This window comes from Tympanuchus pallidicinctus, unplaced genomic scaffold (assembly GCF_026119805.1).
Source record: "Tympanuchus pallidicinctus isolate F22 unplaced genomic scaffold, pur_lepc_1.0 scaffold15, whole genome shotgun sequence".
NCBI lineage: Eukaryota > Metazoa > Chordata > Aves > Galliformes > Phasianidae > Tympanuchus > Tympanuchus pallidicinctus.
The window spans coordinates 14,887,831-14,909,766 of record NW_026294669.1 but is presented as its reverse complement, the minus strand read 5'-3'; the positions used below and the strand labels follow the sequence as shown (position 1 = coordinate 14,909,766).

At 50.1% G+C, this 21,936-nt stretch overlaps 1 protein-coding gene and 2 long non-coding RNA genes across 3 annotated transcripts; all 3 read left to right on the top strand.

Moving 5' to 3' along the window:
- The first annotated feature begins 45 nt into the window (after nucleotides 1–45).
- On the top strand, nucleotides 46–5,800 carry CNPPD1 (cyclin Pas1/PHO80 domain containing 1). The gene is made up of 8 exons (XM_052674565.1): nucleotides 46–257; nucleotides 451–553; nucleotides 2,316–2,397; nucleotides 2,954–3,074; nucleotides 3,155–3,283; nucleotides 3,412–3,473; nucleotides 3,688–3,805; nucleotides 4,319–5,800. Exons 1-8 carry the CDS (start codon nucleotides 189–191, stop codon nucleotides 4,952–4,954), a joined length of 1,320 nt encoding a protein of 439 aa, XP_052530525.1. The 5' UTR covers nucleotides 46–188; the 3' UTR covers nucleotides 4,955–5,800.
- Nucleotides 5,801–12,265: 6,465 nt separating this feature from the next.
- LOC128076661 (uncharacterized) lies at nucleotides 12,266–15,257 on the top strand. The gene is made up of 3 exons (XR_008204575.1): nucleotides 12,266–12,428; nucleotides 12,940–13,076; nucleotides 13,699–15,257. It is a non-coding gene; the product is annotated as an uncharacterized LOC128076661 (long non-coding RNA).
- Nucleotides 15,258–18,920: 3,663 nt separating this feature from the next.
- Nucleotides 18,921–21,376, top strand: LOC128076660 (uncharacterized). Its single transcript, XR_008204574.1, has 2 exons — nucleotides 18,921–19,186; nucleotides 20,575–21,376. It is a non-coding gene; the product is annotated as an uncharacterized LOC128076660 (long non-coding RNA).
- The last annotated feature ends 560 nt before the right edge of the window (nucleotides 21,377–21,936 follow it).

Sequence of the window (21,936 nt, the reverse complement as noted above, 5' to 3'; positions counted from 1 at the left end):
TCGGAGGCGGTGACCCGCCGCGCGCAGGCGCGGCCGCTGTGCCGGAAGCGGAAGAAGGCGGCGGGCGGAGCGGGGCGCGGCTCTTCCTTTCGCGGCCCCCGCCGAGCTTCGGCCTCGCGGTGCTCCGAGGCCACTCGGCCAGTCGCTTCGCCGGCCCCTCGTCTTCGTTTCTGGGGCGGCCGCTCGGCATGGACCTGAACGGGTTCCTGCTGGATGAGGAGGGCGCCTTCTCCCTCGGCGGCTTCCAGGAGTTCACGGTGAGGCCCTGCCGGGGCGCCCCGGCTCCGATCCCCTCCTCTCCCGGGGCGTTTCCCGTTCCCTCCCGGCCCTCGGGAGCTCCCTCGGCTGCCCTCCTGGCGCCCGTAAGCTGGTCGGGGCGCGCCCCACCGCCTGCGGGCCCTGCATTGCCACTGTCACGGCTTTTCTGAACTCCTTCCCCTCTGCTCGCAGTTCCTACCCCGGCACCAGCAGCTGAGCGAGCGGGTGCGGAAGCGGCTGTACTATGGCTGGGACAAGGAGTGCACCCTGGATAACCTCTCCAGCCCCGTGGCAGGTGAGTGACCGGCATGCCCAGCCGGGACTGCTGAGTCAGGGCGCTTGGAAGCGACCCAAGGGCCGGTAGCAGCACGGCGGCTGCTTCTCCCAGCGCCAAATCCCTCCCTGCGTGGCCTTCTGTGTGTGTGCTGTGCTGCGGGCAGGCTGCCATGGCCTCGCATCTCTGCTCTGCTGTGCGTTTTATTGCTCTGTCTGGCCTGCTGTTGTGTTTTTGGCACCTTGCTGCTGTGCGGAGTCCTTTGGGTCGTTTGTAAATTGCAGTGAGAGCTGTATCCTTTCCCCTTACAGGAGGTGTCTTGGACAAGTTCTCATGCTCATTTAACTTCGTTGCGAACACCAAGGGGAAAAGTGCTTTCTGTATATGTGGTTTTTTTCCTATAAGTTCAGCAGTGCTTGCGGGAGCAAAAGGGTTGAGGCACAGGAAGAGGAGCTGGCAAGGTCTAGTAGTGGTTAGTTAGTGTGCCTTCATAGCAGAGCTGTGTTGTTGTCTCTATTAGCTATATGCTCACGTAGTTTGCAGGAGGCATGGAGCGGGTGGGGAGGTGTGCCCGTGTTCTATGCTTTTGTGATGGTTTTGAGGGGAGCAGTCTGAAGTCCCACAGAGGCTGTGTGAAATTCATAGCTGCTCACCTACTTTCTGTGGTTTTTGTTGGAAGTTTTCTGTCCTGGCTGCTCATGGGGAGCTGGCAGCGAGCTCCCGTTGGAGCATGTTGGCTGTTGTGGGCTTCAGTTTTGATAATTGGTATCCATGAAGCCAGGAAAATGAGATGTACCTAAACTATGCTCTCCTGACCGGAGTGAGCTCTGACACATTTGACCAGAGGCAGCTGGGTGTGTCTGTGATTACACCGTAGTGCTGCTTCCATGCTGTGCTCATCCATGTACACTGAAATGAACACACTGTCCATTGTCATCCTGGGTGCACTGGAGCTGACGTGTGGAGGAAGCTGGGTTGGCACTGGTCCGCTCTCGAGGAGTAGGGCATTGTTTGGAAGGGAGCACAGAACAGGGTATGCCTGGTGTCAACATCAGGCCCCCAAAACCTTATAAAGCACAATCAGAAGGGGCCGTCTGGGGTCCTGTGGGTGAGGCTGGGTGTTAGCCTCTCTGTGCAGCTGGCTGCAGGTAACTCCCCGTGATGCAGTCGTGCCAATCTGAATCTGGCACTGCTGCTGTGCGTTGGTTACACCTGTGCTCTTCCTGCTTTGGACTGGTGCTCTTCTGCATGCTCGTTTGCATGCCTCCTATCAGCTTGTTGGATAGGTTGCTGAGTGCTTGCTGTGATCAGTCAAATCTTGAGTCATTTTATAAAAATGTGTGGTATATTTTGAGAAGAACAAAATGTAGCTTAGGTTAACGTAACACATTAAAAGTCTTTGAAAGGACAGATAACAGCAGGACAAGGAGAAAGGGAAGATTTAGGTTGGATGTCAGGGGGAAGTTCTTTACAGAGAGAGTGGTGAGGTGCTGGAACAGCTTGCCCAGAGAGGTTGTGGATGCCCCGTCCCTAGAGGTTGGATGGGGCCCTGGGCAGCATGGTCTAGTATTAAATGGGGAGGTTGGTGGCCCTGCCTGTGGCGGGGGGGTTGGAGATTCATGGTCCTTGAGGTCCCTTCCAACCTGGCCATTCTGTGATGTCTGAAAAGTCTGACTTAGTTTGAGTGAAATGAGGGGCTGAGACTCAGTGATCTTGTAGGTGAAAAGGTGGGGATGGGCTGTGCCGCATAGGACTCATCCTTTTTATTATTTTTCTGTCCTAGATATTGCTGTGGAGCTGCTGCAGAAAGTGGCTCCCAGCCCTATCCGCAGACTGCAGAAGAAGTACGTGTCTCATGTGTCTCGGTAAGAAACGAAACCTGTCCTTCACGTCCCACGTCAAAACTGCGAGCTCTGGTCTCACCTGTGACTCTGTTCTGTCACCCGGGCTGGCACTGATTAGTCACTGGTTAGTGTCAAAAAGGAACTGGGGGCAAGTGGCAAGGCCAAGCAGGCACGGTGTCAGGTTGGTCCTGCTCTGTGTGATGCGGAGATACTCGTGTTAATGGGACTCTACCGGCTTGGATCAGCAGCTGAGCGATGCTCATTGTGCAGCCAGTTCTGAACCTTGGCTGAAGCCTTTGTAGCATGTCTTGCTACAGGCAGAGGTATTCTTTGGAGAACTGGCTGTGCCCAGAAATAGCAACTAGGGCTTTCTGCTCTCCACCGTGCATCTCCTGTGCTTTCTCGTGCTGCAGCTCAGCACAGTGGCACAGTGCAGGTAAGACTGGGTTGTGTTGCAGCCAAGTGCTTAACTGTTTGCTGAGCCCCCAGCACTTCACTACAAGGGGAGAGAGCAGTCAAGTTGTGCTATGATGACATGCACATAACGTTTGGGATGGCTCCTATGTCATTCCTACAGGGAAGCCTGTATCTCACCCTGCTCCATGATGCTGGCACTAGTTTATATTGAGAGACTCCGGCACCGGAACCCTGAATACCTCCAGCAAATCTCATCTTCAGACCTCTTCTTGATCTCCATGGTGAGCATTGTGTGCTAGAGGAATGGGGTTGGAGGAATGTCTGGAGGGGGTTGAAATTCTGTCCTTTATGCTGTTTTTAGATGGTTGCAAGTAAGTACCTGTATGATGAGGGTGAGGAGGAAGAGGTATTCAATGACGAATGGGGAGCAGCAGGGAAAGTGGATGTCCAGACCATGAACACGCTGGAGATGAACTTCCTGAGTGCCATTGTAAGTGAAGCCTGGATTTCTGCTTTTTCCTTCATGTACGCCCATGAGGGAAAAGAGAAGGATGTGTGCAGATGTTGGTTGGTCTGTTTGGTCTGGACTGTGTTGACCTGTCTCTGCTGTCACTGCAGGACTGGAGTCTTTACACAGACCCCCGGGAGCTGTTTGAAGTGCTGAGCTGGCTGGAAGGACGGTAAGTGTGTGGTGGAGAGCTTTTCATCCCTCCTGCAGCCTTGTCTCTCCCACTGCTTGGAGGTATCTCTGCTGCATTGAAATAAGAGCTTGGGTGCCCATGGGCCCTTCTTAAGCTCTGCAGCTCCCTTCCACAGCCATGATGTCTTGAGTGGAGTCTTTTGTGGAAGTGAGAAAGGTCCATGCCACAGCCACCCTTCTTGTTTTTCCTGCAGTGTGGCAGAGAAGCAGGGCATGTGGCGCGGCTGGTTCACATACACGGATCTGTGTGTCCTCATGGAGCAGTCCATGTGGCAGCAAGCACTGGGCCAGTTCTACCAGCAAGTAGTGAAGGTATGGGCATGGGAGAGCAGCTGCTTGCAAGAACATAGGGCCCAGCAGGCCATGAGTTTAGAGTAGGGCTTTCTTTTCCACTCTAAACTTCTGCTAGATTTATTCTCTGAGAGCTTCCCTTTTCAGCAGAAGCTAAACCATGCAGATTTGCAGCTGGTCCTGCTTGAGACACTGCAGCCTAGTGTTGAGCTAATCTATGCACTGTGTTGAACCACTATCCCACAGGTGGATGGGTACAAGGGCATGCTGGTGGCATGGAGGGAGGTGGGTGCTAGGTGGGCATTTAAACAGGAACTGTTAGGGTTTAGCCAGGGCGTTCAGTCCCTGCTTTGCATGGACTGTTTTGCTACTTGCTGTCAGGAATGTGGCTGCCTGCTCCTTGGCCTCCAGCTCTGTGCTGCTGGAGCCCTTTGCCGTCATGGCTCTTGGGTTGACTTGTTGGGGAGAGTGTGGGACGTGGTCAGCCACAGGGAGTGTGCCAGTGGTCTGAGCTAACTGTCAGCTTCTCTGCAGCTGGCCTGCCTCCTGGGTGTGGTGTACCTGACCGGCTTTGCAGCTGTCTTCACTTCCATCGCTGTGGTGCACCGGGCTGTGTGCACGAGGAGCACCAGCAGTACAGCCATCCGTCCTGCTCTAATCCCTGTGGAGAGCGGCTGCCAGCTGGGTGCTCAGTCAGCCCTGGCTCCTGAGCAGCCCCAGCCTAAACTGCCTGATGTCTCCTCATCCAGCAGCACTCATTGCTTAGGGGAGAACGAGACTGCTGAGGAGCCACGTCATGGGGGAGTCACGGCAACTGCGCTCTACCTGTGGGGCAGTGTGATGACAGCTCTGTCCTACGTAAAGGCACCTGATGTAACCCTGCACAAGAGCCCCCTGCAAGCTCCCCTTCGGAAAGTACCCACTGCCTGTGAGAGATCGAACCGAACTGCTCCTGTCACAGCCTCCAACCAGCCTGGCCCCTTTGGACTTTCTGTGCTCCTGGCCCCTCCGATGCTCCACTGCCATGCCTGCTCAGCTGCTGCCGCCAGGTCCACGTGGGATGCCTCCCCCAACCACAAGGACTGGCTAGACCCCCTGGGGCTGAGGCAGTGCTTTTTGCACACAGCCTTGGATTTTGGCAGAATCAAGAACTTTATTTTTCCCAGCTAGGAGCAGAGGACAGCGCCTTTCTCCTTCCCTCTTAGTGTGGCACAACTCACTTCCTTGCACTTCTGGGACCTCTGATCCCTGGGGCAGCGTAGGGCTTATGACCTTGTATTACTTCCAAACCAGCATTTGTGTCCCCCACCCACTCAGGGCAGGGGTGTTCTTCACTTTGGGTGCTGTAAAGCGTTGGGGCTGCTGGGACAGGATAGGGCAAGTTTGGCTAGCTGAAGAGTAGAAGTGGGATGTTTGGTTGGGATATTAGGCTAAAGGGGAGTGTTGTACCACTTCCAGCAGCTGGTGAGTGGCCTTTGGTGATGATGGGCAGAGGTGGTATGTGGCATGTAGTATGCTGGGGCAGGGATTGCAGGGTTTGGGGCAGTGAGAGTGCAGAGTACTTTTGTAGGAGATGGGGTGCCTGCGAGAGGAGGTAGAAGAAGTGGGGAGGGAGCAGCCTGAGCTGGCTGGCCTTAGCAGCTATTCCCAGTGGAATACCAGACCACTTCTCAGGAAGTACTGCGGTCACACCAAGAGGGGACCTCTATGTGGCTATGCCCCAGGGAGAGGATGTACCCTACTGGATTGTAGATGAAGTGGTGAGCGTTTATCTTCCTTATCCTGCCTGAGTTGGGCACTTGGGAAGTGGGCTATTCTTGAACCTCAGCTTGAATGCCACTGCCTGCAGTTGTGAGCAGCGGTGCTTAACTGCTCCAGAGGGTGGGGAGATGACACCTTGTCTTGCTGACCAGCTCTGCTCAGTGTGCCCCTTCTTTTTACCGTGAATTTTACACCTGTTTTTTCACTCTTTTGTAGATGCAACTCTCTTCCAATAAAAGTAGTTCTTGCTGTGCACCTGCTTTCGTCTGCTGAGCCACTCCATCCTGACAGCAAGCATACCCACATGCAGCTGTATTGATGTGTGTTTGCAGTTATAGCAGGCAGAGCTTGCTCTCTGTTTCAGGATGTCAGGCAGATTCTAGGTGCCAGCAACGAGCCTAGGAGCACTAAGTCCTATCCTGTAGGGCTTGAGAGAGACCAGGCTCTCTGGTGGTGGGGGACAGGAATGATCTTGGGGCTGGTGCCAGGTGAAGGTGGGGCAGTGGAGGTTCTGCATACATGGGAATGCAGGGAATGCATGACCTCCCTGTAGGCTGTTCAGTTAATGAGTGAGCTCTGAACAGGAAGGGCTTTGCGCAGTCACAGTTGTGGTCACTGCCCTGTGGAAAAAAAAACATGGGCATTTCCTGCCTGCGGTGCCTGAGGAAGCTTCCCACCCACAGTGGCAGCTCTCATCCCTGCCATCCTTGTCCAGGTTGCAGGATTCAGCACCAAGACTCCTACCAGCGTTGGGTATGTGGTAGTCCTACATCAGAGACATCCGTGGTGTGGGCACACTGCCTAAGGATGGGAATGTCAGGACCTGGGGGCACCTGTACAAGTGTTAATGGGGCCCTCATTCTGACCACTGACATCACAGTATGGGTCTGTTGGCTGAGTATCAGCAGCTGCAAGGAATGCGGATGATGAACTTTCTCCCTGCCAACAAATGTCAAATCAAATTTAACTCAGTTAATATCTATTTGCCAGCTAGCAAACACTGTGAGCAGCAGAGCATAGATTTGAGCTCAGTTGCTTTCCTTCCTCGAGTAATGCATGTGTAGCAAGATAGGATTGACTGTTTCCACTGCATGTCTTTCAGTTTGCATTTCAACCTCACAATATCATAAATCAGTTTTACTGTCCTAATTTGAATTGAGAACTAGCCCTTCTTAAGAGAACTCTTCGTGCTGTTAATTATCTTAGCTGGATTTTGCCTGAGTTCTCACAAAATATTCTTGTCTTGTGTGCATTCTTCCATCTACTCTCATGTTGGCTTGCACACCCATGTCACGGGTTAAAGGGACACATCTTTGTAAGCACAACCTTTGGGTGGCTTGTTGCAGAGAATAGGATGCTGTGGGACTAACTCATTTATTTAGAGCGTTCAGTTTGTCTCACTAAACAGCATTTGGCCCCCGCTGGTCCTAAATAAATTTTTGTAATGGAATTTTATAGGAGGTTTCTTTGGCAGATGTTTTCACTTGTGTTTTTACCTCCTGGGTGTAGCAGAAATGCTGAGTCACAGCTTGAAGCAGTGATTGAGCACCTGCCCAACCCAGAGGAGCTCAGTTGCTTACAAAAGGGCTGGAGCCAGGATCCACCCCTTTCCAGACCTCATTTAGGGGTTGGCAGTGGAGGTGAGGATTTCTTTCTGGAGTTCCGTGTGGAGCTGAGGTCTTCTAAGGGTGAGTAGGCTCTTTTCTTTGTTTCTGTGGTTGTCACGTTTGGGTAAATCCTTGCATGTTGTATCCTGGTGCCTTGCTGCTCTGCTGTCATTGCTGTACTTGCTATTGCGCTGTACTGCAATGCTTTTGGGTCTTTAAACTTGTTTTAAAGCATTGTAATCAGAGATTTTGAGTTATCCTTGAAGATTCTGGGAATTGATAAGCATGTATCAGTTTCACTGAAATGAGAGCTGAGGTGTTTTTTGTTGTTGTTTTTTTTCTTAAAGCAAGTACTGTAATATTTCACATCTGTTTTTAACTAGAGATCCCCAAGTGGTCTATAATGGTGAGTGTTAGAGGACAAATGCCTGCTGCCTGGGGAAAGTAATCCTGCTTCCGCAGAAGAATGCAGTCATGGGAAGCTGTCACACGTGGGTGAAGCACTTTACAAAGATTTTATCTTCCTATATTCACAGCTCTAGCTCTAAGACAAAGGATAAGGACTCCTCATGGATGGAGAGGATTAAAAGGGCTTGGGTTGTTGACCAAGGCAGTAATGTTTTGTAAATGAAGATGTAAGAACCATCTGTAGGCTGGGAATTCTTTTCTTGCTGTTTATCTTTTCCTCCTGACTTACAGGTGGTCCTTTCTACACAGACTTGTTTATTTCTTTGTATTAGGCATCAAAGCCCTATTTCAAGTCAGGATGGTGTGAAGCTACCTGCTGCAGAGAGAAGTCTTGCTTGAAAGGGCTGATAGGTGACTTGTGTGAATCTTAGCCTCCAGTTCAATTGTTTTGCAGTGTCTGTGGGGGTAATTTCTCACTCATACGGACAGAATTGAGGTGCTAAGCAGACTAAAATTTGCTCTTTGAAAACATAAGGTTTGTTCCCATGATGTGGCATACATCTAGCTACTCAGAAAAGCCTTAATGGTACAATTAAATATAATTGTGGTGGGTTTCCACAAGGTGGGAACCGTATCTGCTAAACCAAGATAATTTTTGACACATAACATACTAAAGAAAACAGAGTGTGATCGTAATGGGGTTTGGAGGCTACATATGTACTATGAGAAGTTAGACTGTTGGGTTTATTTTTTCCACTTGGTTTAACCTGCTGCCCTATGGGCCTCTTGTCGGTAGAAGCTGAGGCAAGCTAGACTTTCTCCCTGAGCAGACAGCTTGTTTCACCTGAGTGTGTGCACACCAATAACTCAGTTCTACTTGCTGCCCTTCAGTAATGGTAAGCAAACCAAGCACTACATAATCATAAAGGCTGAGTAGACCCCTTGCAATGGGATGCTGCATGTGTTTGAGAGTTCCTTGCTGGAGGTAATCTTGTTAGAACATTTTCAGATGTGTTTGAGAATGTAAATGGCTGTCAAAGGCAGAACCTGCAACAGTGGAAGTCTTAGATGAGGCTGAAGCTGTGGAACAGCTAAAAAGCTCTGCTCTGCCTTTTGGTTGTGGTGCTCTCTGCTTATAACACAACCTCAACAGTTCTTTTTTGTCTTCTGAACTTCTGCTAATCAGTACCACCCAGATCTTAGCAGAGAAAGAAGGGAACTTGGACAGTTTCCGGACTGATTAGGAATCCTCTCTTCTATGGAATCTTGCATAACTGTTTCCCCCTCTTCAATTATAATCTTAATGGTTATGTATCTGTTCTTCCTGCCTCTCTAGATAAAATAGTGAAGCATGGATGAATGTTGGGACTCTACAGTTTCAGATGGTAAATGTAAAATTCTCCTCTTCTGTTCGTGGTCACCTTAATGTAGCCTCCTTTACTTGAGCTGTATGAACTCAGTGCAGCCTCTATCTACTGTATCCATTCTGTGTCTACAAATCAGATCAGGATCATTAGCTAACATACTAATGATGACGTTGTGTGACTTAAAATAACAAAAAAAAAACCTCACAGTAAAACATTTGGTTCCATACGCATTTGATTTGGCTAGAATGAGTACAGAAAGAATCAAATATAACAGTGTAAAGTGGCAATATTTGGGATTGGGAAATTTTATCTGGTTCAGTGATAGAAGAGAAAATTGAGCAGTCTTTAAAGTATTCTGGATTGAAAATGGGAATATTATCCTGCAGCCTAAAGCTCTGCATCCATCCCGTGTGAAACAAGGAAAACCATCAGGTTGCAAGTGGACAGTACAGCTGGGAGGCTGTTTTAGGTCCGAGGCAAGACAACCTTGCACCAAGAACAAAGAAATCAGGGAAACCTAATTATTGACATTCTGATGTAATACTACTTGATCCAGGAAAGGAGACTGACTTCAAATATTTATTGGGGGGAAAAAAATCTCAAATCATGAGAATGATGGACTTTGCACTGGGGAAGAAAGCAAAATATCTTAAGTTCAGAGCCCATGTGTATTAATGCATACTGTGCTAATGTAAGTTGTGAGATCTGCAAGTCTGGAGAGAGTGACCCACTGAGTCAGAACACAGATACCTCAAAGGTAGAGCTGTACCCATTTCCTGTCTTTGTTTCAACTGGGATGGAATTCTTTTCTTCAGAATATCTGGTGTATTGGTATGTTTTGGCTCCAGAAGAAAAACAACGTTGGTAACACACCGATATTTACAGTTGCTGCAAAGCAGCATTGTATAGTAGCCAAGGCCATTCTCATCAAAGTGCTCAAGCAGCTGGGAGGGAATAGAGTTAGGAGAGCTGACTGAAACTGGCCAAAGGGATATTCCATATCGTATGGCATGTGGAAGGACTTTTGAAGTGGGGAGTTCATTGGGCTCTTCTGCTGCTTGAGGGGCTGGCTGGGTATAGATCAGGGGGTGGGGAGCAATTGCTTTGTGCATCACTTGTTATATTTATTCATATGTATATATGAATTCATAATTGTTATCCTTTGACAATTCTCTAAGTAAACAGGTCTATCTCAACCCATGAGTCCCACTTCTTTTTTTTTTTTTTTTTTTTTTTCTCCTGATTCTCTCACCCAACCCCCCAGGATGCAAAGGGAGTGAGCCAGAAACCGTGTGGTGCTGAGCCACCTGCCGGGTTAAACCACAGCACTTGCCCAGCAGTATTTTTCAAACTGAAGTGACTGATCTTTGTGTGAACAGGTACCTCTGATTTCTTAACCATCTGACTTGTGATGACTCTTGCCAGTGAAGAGGCTCTCTGCAGGTGTGGCTGGCAGGGAGGCATAGTCCCTTCCTGCTTCACAGGGCTCACTAACCATCTGTTACATGACCAGCACGTCATGTCGTTCCCAGCCGTGCATGTCTTTAGCTGCTGACTCAGAAGACAAAGCCCTGCTCAGGCTGCACAGCCCCAGTACCAGGGACCTCATCTTCCAGTCTCCCAGATGGAATCATTGAATGGCCTGGGTTGAAAAGGACCATAAAGATAATCTGGTTTCCATTTCCAGCCCCCTGCTACATGCAGGGTCGCCAACCACCAGACTAGGCTGCACAGAGCCATATCCATCCTGGCCTTGAGTGCATCCAGGAATGGGGTGTCCACAGCCTCCTTGGGCAACCTGTTTCAGTGCTTCATCACCCTCTGAGTGAAAAACTTCCTCGTAATGCCTAACCTCGACCTCCCCTGGCTTAGTTTAAAACCATTTCCCCTTGTCCTATTGCTATCCACCCTTGTAAAAGATAGGATCTGATAGATCTGCTCTCCTTGCAGTGGTTGTGGATAGGTTTGTCTTTTCTGAGCTGAGAGGAAAGCCATATAGGCAGCAATTTGCCTTTTAAGGTTTTGCTTCACTGCACACCATGCCTCACTGACTTGCACAGCTCCTTTCAGGCACTTCCTCGATTTTAATGTGGTGCCGTTTCCATAATATGTAATAAACACCACTGAGGCTGATAGTTCAGTTTTGAACAGGGTGGATGTAGTGAGATCCCTGTTGCTGGAAGAATAACAAGGCTGAAAAGTCCTCTGCACTTCAATGTGCACTACTGCTTGCTGCACTGTGCCATAATGAAAGCTGAATGCCTGCCTTCCTCTTCACTTCTCACACAGTAACACTTTATCTGAGGGGGAAACCAACTGTCTGTAGTTACTGCAGAAACCACTCGCAGCTGAGACAGGGTAAGTGAAGGGAATAGAAAAGAGAGAGAGAGAGAGAGAGAGGTGTGCGTGGTTGTCATATGATCTCTGCAGCTTCCCCGCAGTGTTGCAAATTCAGCCATACGTTTCTGGGTTTATGCTAAGTTTGTGGATTTGGACTGTCTGACTGGCACCTTCTCTTGGCATGTTAGTTCTGTCTGCCCCTCCCTTCTACAGAGCTGAGTGTGTGGATGGAGGTATGGAAATGCTCTGCGTAGGCAGTGAAGCGACCACATCTGATAAGGAAGTCCTGAGCTCTAGGAACTGCCGTACATGGGAGGATTTAAATGGTAAGTGAGAATTTTCCCCTTTTATTAACTCTGCTTTTCTGAAAGAAGTCAGCAGAGACAGGTGTGGAAATAATTCCTTCTGGAGAGGAGTGTTCTCGACTGATTTGTCAGCTAATGATTCTGTTCTTTTGGGGTACAAGCGCGTGTTGCTTGGCGAAATACATAATTAAAGGTCAGGATGTTTTGAGAAGTAATTAACTGAAGCCCTAGGATTTGTTAGCTGACAATAAAAAAAAAGCCGTTTCTATAATGTACTTTAATGTCACTGAAGGCAAGTATGGATTCACGTTTCTGAAATCCTTTTGCATGTTTTTCTGCAGGTGGTGTTGACTGATTTTATTTTTTTCTTCAAGAGCAGTAAAATGATGTTCATTCGGGGCTCAATGAGCCATCCCTACAGATTAACACGCTGGGAGCATCTTCGTCCTGCCATCTCTGCTGCTCTATGGGGAAAGCAGGCTAACGTGGTTATTAAATCTGGCAGCTGTGTTGTGTGCACGCAGGAAGCAAGCAGAGTACAGCATATAGAACATGAGTAGCTTTCAGAAAGAAGCCTTCCATTCACTGCTACAAGGCTTGAAAGGCAGACTAAAAAGCTTTCTCCTTTTGGAATCACCAGTTGCTGGGACATTGTGCAAATACTACAAATGCAGTGGCAAACGTAAGTATTCTTTGCCTATTGCAGTACTTTCAGATTGCTAATGGGGGATTTCTACCTTGGTGTGCTGCTTGAAAAAGCAGAGGGTTGAAAGCTGAAGCCATCCTGAGAGTGAATGGTTCTCTGCAGTTTTGTTTTGGCCTTCGGTGGAGGAGCTGCTGAAGGGAAGGGATGTGTGTAAGTTGTCCAAAACAAATAGTTTGCAATTGTGTTTATTGATTTTTGGGGACATCTGATCTCCACTTTGTGAAGGGAGAAGCCAAGCAAATGCAGGGGGTGCTAAATGGTTTTCTTCTTATGTTATATGCAGTGAGAAAGGTGTTATACATAACTATAGAAAAGCTAAAATTGGATTGTCTGCACAAAATACTGAGTATGCAGTTTTAGAGGAATGTAATACTGAGTCTAGATGCATCAATTTATACAAAAACAAAGGCACAATGTATGGTGCACTGGGAGAGAGCCTTGAGCCAAATGTGAAATTGACAACTGTCTGTATGAAGTTCCAAAGTTCAGCTAGCCCAGTATCCTATGTCTGACAGCAGCCTACAGCAAATGCTCGTCAAACAGGACAAAGTTCCTATGACGTTACTGGAAATACAGTAAATGGATTGATGACTTGTTCTTAAATCTTCCACATAGATACTTAAATCTGCAAATTGAAGATATCTCTCTCAATTTTTTTCAGTTGCAAAATTACATTCCTGCTAATCTGTACACGAACTGTGACAACACAAGGGCTACCCCAAAAGTGATGGCCAGGTAATGGCTGTTTACAGTGAGGACCTCGCATGGATCAGCTGCAACAAGGGATCCTGGAGAGAGGTAAACAGAACCAACCCCCAAAACTGCAGCTCTTGGTCAGCACCGCAGCCCCCAGATCCCTTCCCACCCCGTCCCAGTTATGCAGGAGCCGTGCTTGTGCTGCTGTGGTGTGAGTGGAGCTGGGAGTGATGGCAGCCAGCGCCCTGCCTGTATAAAAGCAGCTCCCCTTATGGAGCACAGCAACACAGGAGCATTGTGAGCAGGCTGTGCAAACAGGGTGTACTTGGCAGCACAGGCAGTTCTCATGGGGCAGGGAGGGCGAGCAGGGAGGATCCTCTCCTCTCTTCCCCTCTTCTTCTCCCCTCCCCTCCTCTCTACTCCTTTGAGAACTCTACGGTGCTGCTGCCTCTTAAAATTACCACGGTGGGCACCTGTCACAGTAGCCGGGCTGAGACAGCAACCCAGACCAAGGGGACACAGCCTCTCTGGTCTCGTGTGGGCACCTGGGTGGACATCTTGAGGGGGGAAGGGCAGTCCAGACCATTGGCTGTGGGGAGCTTCGGTATCTGGAGTTCCCTCTGAGGCCTGAGAGAGCAGAAGGCTGTCATGGGTGCAGCTATGTGCATGTATGCTGAGGGAGCTGACAGGTGGTTGCTGAACTGCTCTCTGTCATCTTTCACAGGTCTTGGAGAACAGAAGAGGTGTCTGAATAGTGGAGGATAGCCAATGTCACTGCAGAAAGGGAAAGAAGGAGGATCTGGGAGACTACAGGCCAGTCAGTCTCCCCTCTGTCCCTGGGAAAGTGACAGAACAGCTTGTTCTGGATGCACCTCTGAGCAATTGGAAGACAAGTTATCAGGTGTAGTCAGCGTGGATTCTCCGAGGGGAAATCATGCTCAACCAACCTCGTAGCCTTCTATGATGGATGGGTAGATGAGGGGAGAGCTGTGGATGTTGTCTGTGTTGACTTCAGCCAGGCTTCTGATGCTGTCTCCCATGTCATCTTGATAACGAAGCTGAGAAAGTGTGGGATAGATGAGTGGACAGTGAGGTGTGTTGAGAACTGGTTGAGCTGAAAGGGCGGTGATCAGTGATGCAGAGTCCAGTTGCAGACCTGTGACTAGCAGTGCTCCCCCGGGGGTCAGTGATGGATCTGGTCTTGTTCAGGGTCTCCATGAATTACCTTGATGAGGAGATAGTGTCTGCTCTCAGCAGGTACGCTGATGCTACAAAGCTGGGAGGAGTGACTGACATCTGATGGCTGTGCTGCCATTCAGCAAGAGCTGGACAGGCTGGAGAGCTGGGCAGTAAGAAACCAGGTGAGGTTTAACAAAAGCAGGTGTAGAGTCCTGCATCTGGGAGGAAATAACTGCAAGTATCACTATAGGTGGTTGCATGACATTCTGGAGAGGAGCTCTGTGAAGGACCTGGGGGTCCTGGTGGACAAAAGTTTGGCCATGAGCCCTTGTGTTTGCCCTTGTGGCCAAGAGTGCCAATGGAATCCTGGGGTGCATTAAAAGGAGCATGGCCAGCAGGGCAAGAGAGATCTTCCCCCTCTCCTCTGCCCTGGTGAGGCCTCACCTGGAGTCCTGCATCCAGTTCTGGGCTCCCCAGTACAAAAAAGACAGGGATCTCCTGGAAAGAGCCCAGCAAAGGAGCACACAGATGATAAAAGTGCCTGGAGTACTTTTTTTTTTTTTTCCTTATAAGGGGGGGTTGGGTGACCTGGGTCTGTTTGGCCTTGAGAAAAGAAGACTGAGAGGGGATCTGGTTAATGTTTATAAATATCTTAAGTGTGGGAGACAAAGGGACATGGCCAACCTCTTTTCAGTGGTCCGTGGAAACAGGACAAGGGGAAATGGCCGTTAACTGGAGCGTGGGAAGTTCTGTGTCAGTATGTAAAAGATGGAGGGTGATGGAGCACTGGAATGGGCTAAGGTGAGAGGCGGTGGAGTCTCCTCTGGAGGTGTAGCTGTGCAGCCTGCTGTAGGAAGCTTCTTTGGCAGGAGGTTTGGAAGCAATCTCTAGAGCTCCCTTCCAACCCCTCCGATTCTGTGATTATAGACATCAGGTGAGACAGTGATGTGTGAATTATGGAAGGTGTGAGGCTTCTTTCCCAGGTATGTTTGACCAAATTGAGATCATTTTGGATTTTGCAGTAGAACCTATGTATCCATTATTTTGCATCATGTTTCTGTATGCCTCTATTAATAAAGTCTTCATGAGTTTGAACAATCTTCAGCAGACTCCTACACTTGTAATCAATCACTGTCAACCTGAAGAAAACCTTTCTGTACTAATTCTGACATAGGGCTGTTTCACAATATCCACTTCCTGCTGTATTGATGCTGAAGCTTAGAAGACTTTTCTGCATTGCAGTCCACTTCAGTCAATTTATGTAATTAAAATTAGTAAATTGGTTAAGAACTGGCGTGTTGTGGATACACATCAGTGGCGCACACTTGCTGAGGGAGTGCAGAAATCGCCTCTACTCAGATGTGTAAGATTGGGATGTGCTGGACCGTGTAGCGTTTGTCTTGACCAATATGACTCTGAATGCTAAGCAGAGGACCACGTAGCAGTGCAGACAATGTTGGTGTGGTGATGTTTTGATAGGGCTGTATGCTGGCTGGGACCTGCTGGACTTTTCAGTGTTTCCTCCATATTGCCTTTATGTGTGCAGTGATAGTTATGGACCTGCTAGATTGTCAAACAAGTGGGATTTTTGTTTGAAAACTTGGGCCTAATTTCCATTATAGATTATTTGCTCATTCTATGTGTTGTGCAGCTTAATTTTATTTTATTTTATTTTTTGCAAATTAGCCTTGAAATGAAGTAATTTAGCTCAGTATGCTTTCAGGTCAGTGCACAAGTGACATTAAAAGCACAGTGTCTGCGTTCTGAGTACATGCAGTATGCTGAATATATGAGTAAGGGCATCCCATGAGTAGTGATAGATTATTGCAAGAAAAGATGACAGATGTTTTATTTTACTGTATATCTTGGGAAAAGTTGTCCTTTTTTCAGACTACAACCCTGCTTTTTTTTAGTGCAGCCTATTTAGAGGAGCAGACTTTTAAAAACTGGTTTATTTGTTTATTGTAAGAAAAGCCAATATAGACAATACTTCTTCAGTCGTCTGCATTTACTGGCTGTCTTCCCAACAGTGCTGGTTTGCTTTTCCGAACAAAAGCAAATCAGAAGGAAATCTGTCCCTTTAAATTGAGTTAACGTCAGGAGTTCTGAGTGCCTTGTGTTTATTTCCATCCATCTAGTTGTCGTTGTAATGCCTGCGCCTGGAAGTCCCTGAAGAACAAGCTATATCCATGAAAGGCAGCAGATGGCCTCCAAAGCTAGTCTGATTTCTTCTTTTCCTTTCTGAATGTAACATAAAATGTAGATTTAAGAATGTAAAAAGAAATTCTCCAGCTGTTCTTCAGCCTCATCTCATAGCTTTGTAACTCAGTTTGTGATAGATAATAATCACGGGCAGTAAGAAGAGTGGTGGAACTGAAGGAATATAATCCCTAATACATACTGTGATATAATTACTGTCTTATGACATGATGAGGAGAAACTTTGTGATGTCATGTTAGCTTGAGAAATCCCTCTGGTGGCTCATAAGTATTATTATTTAGTGTTACGTAAGCAGGCCCATTGGGGCATGCAGAAGTGTATGAGCTTCAAAATAAATGTGCATGCTATCAGTGACTTCTTAATCTCAACTATCTTATGTGATAGTTCTCAAAATACTTCAAGCTAAAAGCAGAATTAAGCTTCAAACTAGAAAATGAATGCCCTGAATCAGGTCTTCCAAGGCATGAATATTATTGTTCTCCACCTTTCCAGACACAGCTTCAGCACAACCAAAACCTGTAGCAGATCTTAGACAAACTTCCATTTCACGAATAAACAGCTTAAACATATATACATACTATAATATACACACATATATAAACAGAAGTAATGGCCTGAAAAATGGTAAAAGTCCTGTTAACGTTCTCAGTATGTTCTGCTCTCCTTTGTGTTGGAATGCATTTTCTGGGCAGTGGTGCTGTACCTGTTCTTTCTCTGTATAAAAGCTGAGTTTGTTTACAAGTGCCTAAAAAGAGCTTAGGCTTTTAAGTTGCTTAGGTACTTCTGAAAGTCTTGACCTTCAGATATTGAATTTTGAAACTTTTTCCTGTAACAGTGAACAGGAAACATGCGTTTTGGCAGCAGAGAACCACACATTCTATCACAGCTGTCAGTTGGCTTGTTCTATCAGCTGTTAGCAAATCCAATCTAGAATGGAGCTATTAGAAAGGTCAGTAAAACTGAAACCCTCCTAGAGGTGACCAAGCATAACGATCCTTGGGTGACTACAAACCGGCGGTTCTGCTGCGGTTTGGGTTTCTGAGGTGGTGGTTCTACCTCAGTCACCTTACTGTTCTGATCCTGAGAAATGCTCTGGCTAGCCCAGGGCAAAGCCATACCCCAAACCAGGTGAAAGCGACAAGATCTTGAGCAATGCCTCAGTGTGAATCTATGATTGCTGTTCTCATGTGCTCTTTCAGGTCAATCCCTTGCTGCAGTTTCACGATAGTTTGTTGTCGCTCCTTCACATCATGCAGTGCACTGAGTGTTAAGGAGTTAATGTTGGCCCACGACATCAAAAGCGAATTTTGGTGGTGTGGCAGCAGGGGTCGAACCTCCAACCAGTGTTCCATCGCGTGTTGTTGTCCATGGCATGTGACAAAATGGCACCTGACACCCAGGCAGTGTGCATGAAGCAACGATGTGTCACCGAATTCCTCTCTGTGGAGAAAACGGCAGCTCTCTGTGCTTGCTGAGCGCTTGTTTGTGTGCTCACAGAGGGGCAGCATGCAGTGCCCTTCAGCAGTGCTGACGGTGGCTGTGGCTCACGTGTGCTGGCGCAGATTTTGAGGAGCACAGCTCGCAGCCTCCTGTTTATTGCTGGCAAAAATGCAAAGCTAACGGTGGTGGCTATGCTGGAAAAGAGCATTTTGTGGGTGAGGATTTGCTGTAGCAACCAGAGTTACTGCTTTCCCTGTTGCGTTTTCTGTGGAAATAAATAGGAGGCATTACTTTTGGAGCGAACGCACGTGGCCCAGGAGAATTTGCCTTCGCTCAGCGCAGCCGAGGCCAACCAGCGGGTTGCACTGGTGCCATACAGCAGCTGTACGCAGCCGGGTCCCTCGGGTCCTGCTGCCTTCCTCCTCCAGGGCGCTCCGTTTGCCTGGGTTACGTGCGGGGCCAAAGACTCCCTGCAGGGAACCTCTTCCTCACAGCGGAGTCGTTCCTGCTGTTGCTACACGCTATTTGGCGTCGGTGGGAGCTGCAGTTATTCTGTATCCACCGCTTGGTCTCCTCCCTACTCCTCTTTTGTACCGTTGCTACAATGAGGAAGAATGTAGCCAAGGACAGAAGGAAAGGAAGGGAGCAAAGGTGGGCATTTCCAGCCGTGCTGCGGGAAGAAGCTGTGAAACACAAGCAGCTCTACAGAACACGAACAGCCTGAGACAGCAAATAAATGGAGTCCTCCATACAGCAGCCCTCAGCTCCTGTCACGCTTTTCCCTTACTCGCAGTTTCTCTGAGGGATTTTCGCTGCAGGGGCAGAGACGGGAGGTGTTGCAGAGAAGAATTCCTTAAACGTACGTATTTCTATTCTAATGATGTCTGTGGACAGGCGCCGCTAAGGCAGGAACGCCTGTGTGTGTTGCTGTTCCCGATGCACAGTACGGTAGGTAACACTAGTTAAAAGCAGTACTGAAATGGAAGGACTGAGTTCCCGCGGGCAGCGCCGCCAGGTGCTCCGAGCGAGGTGCCATCAGCTGTGGGGCGGCTCTGCCCCCAGGGCCGGGGGGCGACGGCTGCGAGGGGGACCGTGACCTCGGGGTGACCCCGGCCGTGACCTTCGGATGACCCCGGCCCGGCTGCCCTCGGCTAGAAAGGGCGGGAACGCTGAGGGGGATTGGAGAGCGAGCGGCGGGAAGCAAAGCGCGCGAAGCGACGGCGGCGTTCGGGGCTCCTATTGGCTGGCGGGCTGAATGCCCATATAAGGTGCGCGCGCGGGCAGGTGAGAGAGACGCTTTCCACAGCGCGTGAGGAGAAGCGGGGTGCTGTGAGGGAAAGGCGGCGGCGGAGGCGGCGTCGATGGCGGCCACGGTAAGCGGACTCCGGAGCAGCGGAGCGACGGGGGCGGGGTGTGGCGGAGCCAGGACGAAGCGCGGCGGGGCCGGGGCGAAGCGGGTCGGGGCCGGGGCCGCTGCCGCGCGGGTTCCGACGGAAGCAGCCGGAGCCGGGGCTGGAGCCGCCTGTGGGGCTCCGATGGCGGGCGGACGGAGCCGGGGCCGGAGCCGCCTGTGGAAGTTCGATGGCGGGAGGGAGCCGGGGCTGGAGCCGCCTCTTCTGCCCCGCTGGCGGGCGGACGGAGCCGGGGTCTCCGAGGCGGCACCGAGCGCAGGCAGCTCTGAGCGCGCTCCCAGAGGAGGGGCGCAGGCGCGACAAGCGGGGCGAGTCGCCACGTGGAAGAAGACGCACCGAGGCAGCGGCGAGCAGCAACAATAAAACATAATAAACGTTATCGCAGTATTGAAGCGCGCGGCTTTTCCTCTCTGCTTTCTTTCCTCTCTGCTTTCTTTCCTCTCTGCTTTCTTTCCTCTCTGCTTTCTTGCCTCTCTGCTTTCTTGCCTCTCTGCTTTCTTGCCTCTCTGCTTTCTTGCCTCTCTGCTTTCTTGCCTCTCTGCTTTCTTGCCTCTCTGCTTTCCAATGGCGTGGTGAAAATGGGGGAGGATGCGAGAATTGCATTGCTGCTGAAAAGGGGGAAGAAGTAAAGCGGTGTTGTTGCTTTTAATAATATAAGTGTGTTAAAGAAGCTTTATAGCAGAGAAAGAGTAGATGCGAAGAGAAACGTTTAGCCTTTAGCGCCAAATTCTGTATTCTACTTTAAGACAATCCATGGCAGTAGATGCTATAAGCTGAAAATTCACTTGTAACTTCACACCACTTACGTCTATGAACTGGTGAATGAAAAATGAGGTGAATTAATAGCAGCTGGAATCTCAGATCAACCAGAAGAGAACAGAAACAAAAGGCAAAAGAACCTCCTGAACAGATGGGAAAGACTGACAATACAGAAGTGCCAAGATGGCACAGTGGTTGAATTTACGCAGAACAATTAATATAATAAAAGCTGTTATATTTCCAATGAAGTTGCAGATGGGGGGTCCCCTGTAAGCAGGGCAGCTGACACTTTGGCTGCTGCTCTTTGTATTGCCAGACAAACTTGGCAAATCTGACCAACTCTGCGATCCCTCGCAGCTACAACTGGAAGTACAGCATGCGTCACTGAGGTGAGAAAAGCTGCTCTGAGCAGTTTTTCTGTAATGAACGGCTGGTGCAAGGGCGGGGGAGGGAGGGAAGGGAGGAAAGGCCTTCCTTGGCTGGGTGGTGGCGTGCCGAGTTCCTCTGCCATGTTGGGTTGGTTTCCCTTTTCCTTCCGGTGGGGGGCTTGCCGCCCTGGAGGTCTAATGGTGTCACCGCTGATGTTTCAGGAGCCGCTGCCAGAGGCAGGAACAAGCAAGAGGATGCGGAAGCGTGCCGACGCGGGGGGGAAGGAGAGAGGCTCCCTGGGCAAAGCAGCCGTCCCGTTAGCGGGGCCGCAGTCACATTCAGTCCCATTGGAGTTTGAGCGTTGCCGGCGCCTTGGCCGGCTTTGTGCTGGGCGACCTCCCTGTAAGCAGGGCTCGGGTCTTTGCTTTTGCTGTAGTTGGCCTTTTGCCTTGCTGCTCCTTTGGCTGCCTGGGGAGCGTGGGCCCCTGTAACGCAGGGCGAGAGCCACCTCTCCGCACCTGAGTGGGAAACGGAGCTCGCCGGACCCCGAGGCCACCCTGTAAGCAGGGTAGTGCCGTTTCCCCGGCCCTCTTCCTCCTCCGGCCCCTCGGCATCATCGTTGCCTGGAGGTGGCCTGTCAGTGCGACGGCCCCGTACTCGGGGTGTGCGTCACGGCATCTGGCCTTTGGCTTTAGCTGGGAAGCCCCTTGGCACGTTGAGGTCTGTGGCCTCCGTGCAGGCTAGGGACAGGTCACAGGCTCTTGTCTGTTGCCCGCGGTTGTGGGTTTATTCCCAGGGTTTGGCTGCGCTGGGTTGTCCTTCCCTTTGGGAAAGTCGCCTCTGTGTGTGCGCGTTGCCCTTCCTTTCCTTGCTTGTGTTTGTGGAGTGAGAGAGCGACTGCGCTTTCCCTTTAGGCCCCCACAAAGATGGCTGCAGCTTAGCTTCGACTTCCCTGGGGGGAACGGAGGACTGTGGTGCACGCCGCAAAAGGGGTGTTCCCTCTCAGTCCCGCGAGCGCAGCGAGTGTCCTGTCTTCCTCCTTTGCACTTGGTGTAGATCAGGGCCACGTGGTAGCTGTGTGGCCGAGGCCGCCCTGTAGCCAGGGCTTGGGCCTGTTCTTGCGTGGGCGCCTGTTCCGCTGGCGGCGTGACAGCCCCGTAGCCGGGGCGTGTGTCCCAAGCTGCGGAGCCCTCTGTCCCCCGAGCGGCCCGCCCGCCCTGTAATCAGGCGTGGGGAGGCTGCGGCGTTGCAGCCGGCTGCTCTAGCCATCCAGCTGGTGGGAATGACCCCTCCCTGTCCCGTCAGAGGGTGCAGGTTGAGGCGCTGCTTTTGCGTGTGGGGCGACCTCCCCGCTCGGTGGGTCGAGGTTGCTCCCTGGGTTCCCAGAGACGAGAGGTTGGTGCTGTTGTGCTGCTGCCGGGCGGGCCAGCCTGTAGCTCAGGCGTTGGCGGGAGCCTCGTGCTCCGCGGGGCTTCTAGGTGAGGGTGGGCGGCGGGGGCACCGTCCTGTAGGCAGGGCTGCGCGTGCCACCCCGCGTGTGCTTGCTTGGTGAGGTGCGTTGTGAGAGACCCCCTGTACTCAGG

Excerpts from the sequence above, each read along its gene's own strand:
- CNPPD1 (XM_052674565.1), top strand. The coding sequence starts at position 189 with ATGGACCTGAACGGGTTCCTGCTGGATGAGGAGGGCGCCTTCTCCCTC. Across the intron at positions 3,075-3,154 it reads ACCTCTTCTTGATCTCCATG|ATGGTTGCAAGTAAGTACCT; the intron begins GTGAGCATTGTG and ends TGCTGTTTTTAG. Across the intron at positions 3,806-4,318 it reads TCTACCAGCAAGTAGTGAAG|CTGGCCTGCCTCCTGGGTGT; the intron begins GTATGGGCATGG and ends GCTTCTCTGCAG.